The sequence below is a fragment of the Chelonia mydas genome, chromosome 4, assembly GCF_015237465.2.
Source record: "Chelonia mydas isolate rCheMyd1 chromosome 4, rCheMyd1.pri.v2, whole genome shotgun sequence".
NCBI classification, from domain to species: Eukaryota; Metazoa; Chordata; order Testudines; family Cheloniidae; genus Chelonia; species Chelonia mydas.
The window spans coordinates 45,084,466-45,095,403 of NC_057852.1; the positions used below are offsets into that span (position 1 = coordinate 45,084,466).

At 38.0% G+C, this 10,938-nt stretch overlaps 1 protein-coding gene across 1 annotated transcript in view; it reads left to right on the forward strand.

The window, feature by feature from the left end:
- The window catches only part of HSPA4L (heat shock protein family A (Hsp70) member 4 like), a 61,446-nt gene extending 55,424 nt beyond the window's left edge, over window positions 1-6,022 (forward strand). The window contains exon 19 of the mRNA XM_037897175.2: window positions 92-6,022. Coding sequence (XP_037753103.1) covers window positions 92-286 — 195 coding nt within the window. The 3' untranslated portion in view covers window positions 287-6,022. The remainder of the gene's footprint in view (window positions 1-91) is intronic.
- Window positions 6,023-10,938: the final 4,916 nt, after the last annotated feature.

Here is a 10,938-nt window from a genome sequence, read left to right on the forward strand (position 1 = left end):
AACTTCTCAAATGTATTCCTTAGTACAAGTTTTTAAATGCTTGTTGCACCACTAAATAAACATACTATTTTTTCAATTCTAATATAATTAGGAATTGGATAGTTTCTGTAACCCTGTTATTTACAAGCCTAAGCCAAGGATGGAGCCCCCAAGTGAAGCTCAGACAAAAGCCAATGGTGAACACAACGGACCAGTGAATGGACAGAGTGGTGCTGAAGCAAAACCAGATCCAGCAAAGGACAATTCTCAGCAGACCAAACCATCTGGAGAAATGGAAGTGGACTAAATTTTACATATTTCTTTCCACTTAATTAAAATAGTGCAAGTAACTACAGGGTCCATTCTTCTTTTATGTCTGACACCACTACAGATGTTCAGTTATTCTTAGCTAACTTTCTGTTCTTTGCAGTAGTTTTGAGCGTGTTTTATATTGAGTGCCCTCCAGTGTTCATTTCCATTGATGCTGCTTATGTGGAGCTTTAGCCGAATATAGATTGTAAAAGTCAGTTTAAGCTTTCCCAATATATTTTATATCAAACATACAGAATTGATATATAAATAGCAACAATCTACCTTATTTAAAGCTTTTATTGTGGATAAACCTCAGTTCCTTTATTCAGAAAAGGACACTGTATTGCACTACTGATGCTCAAGTGTAGATTTAATTGCATCTTTATTTTGGAAAAATATTGGAATTGAAGTGGTGTAAATATTGCCACTTGAAGCACTGACCTTTTTTCTAGTTATTGTACTGTTATTTAAATATAGGTTAGCTAGTATACTAGTCCATCTTGTTGATGAGAACTGTATGGTCTTTATATTTTTTCATATAAAACATACAAGCTTAGAGAGAATTTTCTTAATTTGAGAATTAAGAACAAATAATTATAAAATAATACTGGTAAATTGGCTGTGTCATTTGTTCAAAATAATATTCTTGGTTGGCCTCTTCATACACTTGCACCATATGTACCTGTGCTCATGGTAGACTGATACTAGAGTTACAGTAGAACGCAAAGTTAGTCCTTGCCAATTCTATTTTTTTTTTGGTACTTGTTACTTCTGGTTTTATTGGCTAGATTTCCTATCAATTAAAGCCAATACATGTTTTTCCTCAAACAGCCCATCTTATACACCCTTACAGGAGAAATGGTTTTAAAAAAAACAAAACAAAACCCCAAACCCTAATATTGCTTCCTAAACTGGCTTTTAGCATAATTTTGAGGTGTGGATTTAAATCCTTTACATTACTGAAAATTTGAAATGAAAGCAGAAGGGATTATTTACACTATAATTTGCAAATGATCTTTATGATGAGGGATGTTAATAGGCAACAAGTACATGAATTATGTGTAGGAGATGTATCATTCCTGACAAATCCAAGCAGATTTAGAAGTGTTGAGAAACCAAGTTTATTTCAAATATATATTAAACTGAGATCAACCTATGTGAATTTAACTAGTAAAAATCTACAGCCTTGTCCAATATAAGTTGGAGATCTTATAATTTAAAAAAATGGCACCACTATCAAAATACTCCATAATAATGAGGAAGACATGCAAAGAGCAGTCATGACTTGCTTTCAAATGTTGTCTTGTCGAGCTAATGGGCTAGAGGGAAAAACCTCTAATCTTTTACATTAACCTAGGAAACAGTTTAATTTGAAATGGGAGTAGTAATGTGTTTTGAATCAATCTTTGGTGAATCCTTTCCCTAAATTTTCCTGAGGTAAATTCTGACATGATTAGATGGTCACTGTCATATGCAGTGTTGACACTCAGGAAAGTGCAGGTGTTGTAGCACTTGCTAGAAAAAAAATCCCTACCAGAGACTGAGATGAGGCCATAAAAATGTTAACTGCCTGTGATCAAGTCCAGCTCCAAATAGTACATTTAAACTACTTTGCCATCTCGTCCCACTGTTTTTGATCACACATTCCAAAAGTAAGTTCTTCAGTGTCTTTATTCTGGGTTAAGCTTGTTACTGCTGTAGCTTGACTCTAAGCAAAGATGTAAATGAATGCCCTAAAAGAGAGAGTTGAAAGCCTGACAAGTGCTTACACATTCCACTGGTATATTAAGGAGTAACACACAAAAGGGGAAGACAGTACCCCAGACTGCATTTTGACTGCAGTTCTTTCAGGGGAACTGTCTGTCTTTTGTAGGATTTGATAGTTCATATGGTCTTGACAAACTATCCAACAGAAGATAAATACTATCTTCACCCTCAAAACAAGTTTAACAAATTACATAAAGATGTACTGCTGTAAGTCACAGCAATAATAAAAATGTTGATGTAATACAAAAGGCTGAAGCTAACTAGTTAACCTTTTGTTTTTAAGAGACATTTAGGTTTTCTACATTAAAGATGTAGAATGACTCACATGTAAAGTGAAACTTTACATATATTTTACTGAAGGGGAATAGATTTTACCATTTTTGTCTTTAAGATTTCAAAAATTCAGACCTTCATTGCAAAATCTTAATTCCCCCAAGATGAAAAAAATTGACCTTATTTAAATTCTAACTGTCCTTCTGAAATAGGATTTAAAGTAGTTTTTCCACACTTCCTAATGTTCACACAGTTGGTTGTCATTTTCCCCCTCCTCCCCCCCAGCTACAGTACTTCCTAAGTTAACAAATGTATGACAACATAGTTCAGCTTTGCATCTTACATCCCAGTTGTATCTGGCATGGCCTTACTTCAGCAGTACTGACTGGTATTCCAATAATATGTCACAATCTGCTAGAATGTCAATTTTTGAATATAAGGAAATTAACTAGAGGTAAAAGTTCACTGAGGAAAAATACCTGTTAGAGGCCTTGAGACAAAGTAGCAAAAATAAAAAGCCATAAAAATGTTTGTATGGTTTCCAGATTGATTATAAAAGTTTCTATAACATCAAAAGCATAAGAAAGAGGCACTTTATATATAAAGTATAAATGTAAGGACAATAAATATTTGAAGGGTTGTACAAAATGATCTTAAATTGACAAGGTTCATATAACAATTATGTAGAGTATTCTAAACACTTTCTGCTACTTACCTGTGCTCTCCCTCAGTCTTTTCTAGGTTTATGATGGTAATGGTCTGCAGAAAATAAGGATATTATCCAAAAGTCTGTCAACACTGGTACAACTTCTAGATTTATTCCATGAGTAGCAGTTGGTTACCAGGAGTTAAAGTTCACCCTTCTGACAGTCTTGGGTTAAAACTTGTAGTCTCTAACTTTGAAAGCTTCAAAAGTGTATTGTGGATATTACTGATATTCTAGCAGGAAATCTTACCCTAGCACAAATTTTGAAAGGACTCCTTGAGATCCATAGAATAACTGCTAGTAATAAAAATGGCCACACTTTTTCAGAATCATTTATATTGGCACACTTGCCAGCCCTAAGAACAAGCTATCATCGTAGGCAATGTGACACACCATTAGAATGATACACTTTGAGTGCACAGTACTCTAGCAATAGTGTATTTAGACTGTCCTGGCCTTATGTTTATGCAATGAAAGAAGGAGATGGCTAGAACTTAAATGCTGGTATCTTAACCTCGATTTTTTTTATAGCAGTTCACACATCTGATCTGTTTTAGAAGACCACTTAAGTTTTTTTCCTGCAAGGGAAGAGGCAGATGCAGCAGTGCCTGTAAAAATGGCATGGACTTTCTAGATCCAGTGGGAGTCTGTTTTATGGATGTATCAAAAAAGTGATCAGAGAATGGCTTTCAAAAACGATCTTGATTAAAGTTTATTAGCTTAATTCCATACAATAGCTTAAAATACTGAAAAATAAAACTTTACATAAACATACTGGTAAACAGAACTACAGAGCGAACATTGTAGAAGGCAGAATGTGTGGCTTTTCATTAGATTGATCAAAAAAACCAAGAGCTTTGGTTTACAGTTTATTATGGAGTCATGAAAACAACTAATTGACTTTAGTTCAAAACTTTTTGTATCTTACTGGCTTTCTTAATCTAGATTTGCATCAGTTTTTGAAATGCACTAGCAAGAGGCTCTTCTTTTTAAGCTCTGCTTCACAATCAAATATGTCCATTGGTTCATTATACAGGAATCTTAGATTATAAACAAATGGACTGAAAAAACAATTTTAGAATTAGTTTCCCAACTTCTGATTAAACAAACTGATTCTACTGCCCTCTTCCTTTGTCCGTTATTAACCCTTTGACTACCTTGGTCATTTTGGTCTGGCACCCACACAAGTTGCTGAATGGGATTAAAGAGGCTTTCCTTTCTTCCAATCTCTGAATTCTCTATTTGATAGTTAAAGCATTGTGCTTCTGTACATACCTGAAATTTACAGCAGGAAACTTAAGCATACGGCAGCTGTGGCAACACTTTACACCTCCTTTGAAGTACCAGTGACTGAGGGTAACTTAGGTCACTGTTACACAGCCTACAAAGGTGAAGCTGAGGTGTATCATAACAGAGTTGGAACTCCACAGCACGAGTGCCTGTTACAACTTACATATGCAGTGAGGGGTGGTTTGATACTTCAGAGTGAAAGGAGGTTGTTAGTCTAGCCATCAACCTGTGGCTTTAGCTGTTACTTTTTCAAACGATGGTCCAATGGTTTCCGCTATAGTCAATTTATTTAACATAGGCTGAAAAAGTTGAACACTTCCCTGTATTTCTTTCAGTGTTTTAGAGCACTCCATATCTAAGTATTCAGCTCTGAACAAGACTCAAATATTGCATATTTTTGATATCCTTTCTCCCCCCTGTTGTTGAATGGAAATCACTGAGCAGGGTCCTTTTTTCCTGAGTTGGACTAACTGCATGGTCTTACCCAGGCCCCACTCCTGCTCTTCCCTCAAAAAGACCCTCCCCTTTTGATCACAAAATTCTTTCCTGTCACCCTGGCTTTACAATCTGTACTCTGCTCCAATTTCTTCACAGATCAACCTTGAACTGTAAATGTCTAAAATGTCTAGGTTACAGTTGTGGGAGCAAGTTTGTTGATCTGCTTCAGAGAAGGCAGCAGATCTTACAGGACATTGTTCTAATTTCATTCGTAGCAGCCAGGATAGCTATGACCTCCATCCTTCAGCAGGACTTCTAGCTCCAAAAAAAACCACCACTGATTATTCAATTGAATTTCCATCTTGGAGGAAATTAAGCACCACTTTTCTCACTTATACCTGCTTTGCTTTATTATGTGTAGGCTTTGCATTGTGTGTTATGCATCTCTGACACCTTCCTATATGTACCTTTTTCCTTCAATTTTAAGGTATCCCACCTTTCCTGGGTTTAGGCTTTAACTTTCATTTCCTATGTCAGAGCCTTAGACCCCTATTCACAATTATCTTTACTTTTTACCTCTTCCCCTCCCCATTTAACAGATGGACTCAGACAATGGTAAGAGAATTCCCTGCTTGAAAGGCACTAGATTAACAGCCCTTTAAATTGAAGTCCCAGTTTAGTTACAGGTAGTGATAGTGCCTGGCAAGTTTTCTTACACTATTCTACTGCTTAATATCCCTTAACCGAGAGAGAAATCTTGCTAGTTGTATTTTTAGTATCTTTTTCTTAGTACAGTAAACTTTCTAAAAAGCTATGCATCAAAACAGTGGTTCTAAAAAAAACCCCCTGAAAACAGAAAACTTGTTACAGAATATGGGAATAAAAAAATCCTGTTACAAGAGGGGTGAAACGTTGACTATTCAAGACTTTTCAGTTAAAGGTTATTTTTCATTATACTTTTTTCATTTGTGACTACAAAACAGCTGGAGTGCAAATATAAATCTTATATGCTTTAGAAGAATAGTAAAGTAAATAGTAAAGAATATTTAATGTTTGTTTTTCAGTGAATACTTTAAGAAAAATTCTGGTGATCTGGTCAACAGTGTCCAACAATCCAACAGTTACATAAATGAGTAAAATAACTAGCATAATTCCTTTATAGTTACATGTGATAATCTGAAATACGCCACCTCATGAATATTTTCTACTTGCTCGAGTTTTGTTGCTACAGTTCTATTGACCTCACATAACCATTAACCCAAAAAAAGCAGGGATTTTTTGTCTCAAACATCTACCATTGCATTGCAGAAACCACTGCAATGTTATGATTTGAAGAATTCATTTTAAATTGAAAATGAAGTTTGAACTAAATACAACCAGCCACCCATATTAAAAGTGCTGAAAAGTTATAGTTAACTGTGGTTCATGACAAGGTAATAGTCATTGGATGTTGCCTATTTGTTTGTGTTCTAAACACATTTTCAGAAGGCAGCAGGAATGTGTGAAACTTGAATAGACTTACAGCAGTGTTAAAGTAGGGAAAAAATTTACTATGTATGTAAATTACATCTTTATATTAGTGATAGATCATGTGCAAATTGACAAATACTTAAATTTATTTTTGAATGGCAACTCAGATTGTTGAGGTTGTGTATAATTTATAATAAATACATATAAACCTGCTACTTGAACCGTAATCAAGCCCCCCTGAGACTTTTTTTTTTTTAAATAGTGAACCTTTCTGCAACCAACTCAGGCTGTACTCAAGTTCCCCCCCCCTTTCTTCCCTTGCGTAATGGGAATAGCTATTCCCAGGATTGATGCTGATTAGAACATTGAAGGATTCACTTTAACAGTGTTTGTAATACATCCAAGAGTCTAAAAAGATGTAATGAAACCAATTTTGTGCAGCTGAAAATATAAAACAGTAGCACTTACATTGGCTACATCCTGATGGGAGTTTTCAAATGTACTGAAAAAAATGCAAACCATTTTGAGGAGCTAACCCGTACAGCAGAGTAATTAAGATACTCTATTTAGACCAGAAGTGACTCAGTCCACCTATATTTTCTACTATATATATATATTCCACTCAAATCATCATACTAAATGTGACCTCATTGCTCTCAACAGGAGTGCTGCCAGTGAAATCAAGTGACTTTGCTGTAGAAAGTAGTGGCAGGTTAACTGGCACTTAAAGGAATATAGTCTTATTTAGAACATAAGCATGAAGTCATATCCTTATCATAGGTGACAGGACCACCATTGGGTCATATCCCCCCCCCGGTGAGGAAGAGGGGGGTTGTCCTACTGAGTGCTTTATAAGCATTGCTGTGGCAAAGTGAGTTAGAATAACTAAAGTGTCACAAGTAGACTCTCAAAAGACCAAAATACAAGACTCTTTAGTACAAGCAACATGCTAACTTAGTATAACAAAGACTAGAGAGCTTTGTTTTTGTTTAGTGTACTGCACTTTAGTCATATGCTGTTGCAGCAACAGAGCAGTCTTCAAAGAAACATGTAATTCCTCACAAACATTAGCAGCAACTCTCATAAGAAACCTCATTTTAAACAACTAGATTCGAGTTGGTGTCCCTTAACTGGCTGTAATACTATGCTTAATGTGGCTATTGCATAGTATTTTTCAGTGGTAATTCTGAGCTTTACAGTGCATCATTATCCACAAATTAGATGGTAAAACTGAGGGCACAGATGAAGTAACCACCTTGGATAAGTCTGACTGCAAATCCTTCCAGCTTTAACCAATAATCCACATTCATTAAAATGGCTTTAGGTGCTATATAACCATGCTGACACTATACATCTATTAGAGTACATTTTGCTCAGAGAGATCCAGCTAGCTGTTTTATAAAGGTGAGTAATATCCCATTATTCAGATATGGAAACAGTGTTTGAGTCAGGGCAAGGAGTGCACAGAACCCATATCTTGACAGTGAGTAAACTCTAACCACTGAACAGGAGAAGTGCTATAACAAGCTTATGCTGTGTGTATTATCTTATTTCTAGAAGCCTAGATTGTGACAATAAGAAAATGTCTGACTAGTCAGTGGCAAGCTTTGGGTGAGAAATGTAGGCAAGCCCTACCTTTCAGCCTGTCTTTTTTGTATAAGAATGTATCCCTGATGATTTCAGTTGCCTCTAGTTCTGTAGTCACAGAACTAGACCTACACATACAATTTCTTAAATTTATACTTGTGTAATGATCTGTTTTGTTTGCTGCCTTTCTTGTTATGCTGCAGTTAATGTGAATTGGACCGAACAAGCATACAAAGCAACTGAATGAGCATAGGCTGCTTAGGAATCAAAGAATTAGCTACAGTATTTAATATATCAAAATAAGCAAGGTTTGTGGATCTAAGTCTTCACAAATAATGAGTGGACAATTTAGTGGCTGAAGGAATTATTTTACCATTCATTCCCTCTAGCTGATCCACTGCCAGACACTACGACTGTTTATAATGAGACAGAACAATCTGGTGGTAAAATTGGATAGTCCCTAAGCAGACCCATAGTCATACTCAAGAACTTGTACTGAAGTCTTCACACCAGTAGGCTTGTTCTGGGTTTTCTAGGACATCCACCCCTATTTCAACAGGGGATTGGCTCCTTCACTCCATGCTCTTTCACTTAGCTGTTGAGGGACATGCTTACCCATATATGCTTTTTCCATCTGTTACCATCAAATAGGTGTTCAAACAGAACTGAGTTCCAGGCTGTGAACTTCCTGCCACCCTTTTGCTGCTTCCTAGTCTGAAAAAGGGAGTGGGAGCCAGTAACTAAAAGTAGGTAGTTATCAGGGAGAGGGCCAAGATGCAGGCCTTGTTTAAATGGGGACACTCTGGAAAATTCATCCAGATTAATACAGTTTAACTAACCACAGCTGTGGAGTAAACCCCTGTGGAGACCTACTGATTCAGAATTAAAGTGACCTTAATTTGGTTCTCATTAAGGCCACTTTAATCTGAACTAGCTGAAAGTGTGAATTAAAGGTGGCTTAGTTAAACTATTAAACCCCTGTGGAAAGCCACTGATTCAGAATTAAAGTGGCCTTAATGAGAACCAAATTAAGGCCACTTTAATTCTGAATCAGTGGCTTTCCACAGGGGTTTAATAGTTTAACTAAGCCACCTTTAATTCACACTTTCAGCTAGTTCAGATTAATTTTCCAGCCTGTCCCTGGGTAGATATGCCCTCAATGTAGAACCACTAATGGTCTCACCAGAATTATAGAAGTTAGCAAATTCCAAAGTTACATCCTGGGGGCACTGGCTACTGCTCTGAGGATTGTCAATCAGCTCACGGACTAACTGCCACTGTTCTTTAGGTTTGAAATACTTAATGAAATTAAATGTTTTAATGAATGTTTAGCAAATGCAATAGTTATTGTGTTACTAGAGCTAGGCAACCATTTTCTGACATTTACTGTAAAATGTAGTTTCAAGTTGACAAAATACAGTTTTGGCCAAAACAAGTTTCAGGCTAGAGTCAGAGGGTGACTTAACTGCTATTCTTAAAACCAGTGGAGGATGAAGTGATGGTACAATATGCCCCAAATATCCTATAATCCTGTGGCTAGAGCCTGTACTTGGGATATGGGTGACCCTGGCTTAAGTCCCAAAACTGCCTCATGCAAGGATTTGAACGTAGGCCTCCAACGTTGCTGGTGAGTGCCCTAATTGCTGGGCTAAAGGGTGCTCGTGTGGGGTGTCTCTCTCCCCATCACTCATGTTGACACTGTTCTAATTTTGTATAAATAATGATTCATTGGAGCAGAAAGACACCCAAGTTCAAATTGCTGCTTCAATGCGTGGGATGGGGGAGGGGAGTGGCGGCCTTCTGCTTTGTGAATGATATTGCTAAAATTCCCTTTGCTTTTAGTAACTTTCTTGTTCAGTCAGCACACTAGAACAATTGATTAGCACAACTCTGCTACAAAACAAGTCTTGCTTCATCGTGCTTGATTTCTGCAAGCCTGTATGTTGAGTTTGTTCATTCTGAAGTTTAGCATGCCTGAAAACCAGACTACTAGGAGTGAATGTCTTTCTACCCTAGTATAGAGTAACAATTGTAATAATGCTTAGTCTTTCAGAGTGGTTTTCATTTTTAGAGTATTATGAATATGTATGGGGCTGTACATGTAGACTGCATTACTTTATAGTACATAGCTGGGATAATTGCTGTGTGCCATAGTGCAGGTTCATACTTGCAGGATGTACTATAATGTGCTCTAAGGACAGTATATCCTTTTGTTGTGTAGACTGCCTAAGTTAGCTGAATACAGTACATCACAACACCTAGGATCTTTGTTGCAAGTTTCATGACTAATTGTTAATATGTTTAGATTTAAGTGTGGACTAAACCAATACCAACATTGAGGTGACAAATTTAAAAAAAAAAGTCTAAAGGATTTTGGAGAATTAACCAACGTTGTGCAAAAAGATCAAAACAAATCTCCATTAAAGAAATGGCAGACTATATTCTACTTTGGGCGTTATTCATCCCACATATTGTGCAAGCTTAGAGAAAGTGGCTTTTGCAATAGATACACCTCTACCCTGATACAATACGGTAAAGCATTTCCCCTCCTCCCCTCTCCCCCCAGGCTTGTGCAAGCCTGGGAGGGAGGAGAAGAGGAGCAGCAGTGTGCTCAGGGGAGGAGGTGGTGACCTGGGGCAGGGGCACAGGGAGGACTGCAGCAAGTAACAGGGCAGGGGGAGGTGGCGCAGAGGAACCGCTCCCTGCCCCAGCTCACCTCTGCTCCTCCTTCGCCTCCTCCCCCGAGCATGCCACCACTCCACTTCTCCCCCTTCCCTCCCGGGCTTGCAGCGCCAAACAGCTGATTCGCCAGAAGCCTTGGAGGGAGAGAAGCAGAGCAGCGGTGTGCTCGGGGGGGAGGAGCACGCGAGCAAAGGCGGAGCAGAGTAGGGGGCCAGGGCAGGGAGCTGCCGGTGGGTGCTCTGCACCCACCAATTTTTCTCTGTGGGTGCTCAAGGGCCAGAGCACCCACGGAGTCAGCGCCTATGACAGCAGCGTGTCTGGCTCAGATATGCTGCTCTAAGCGGTGTGTTAAGGGGGCTGGGCCAGGGGCAGAGGGTCAGTCAGGGGGCAGGAAGTAGGTGGGAGTCAGATGTGGGCAGGGCCAGGCTGTTTGG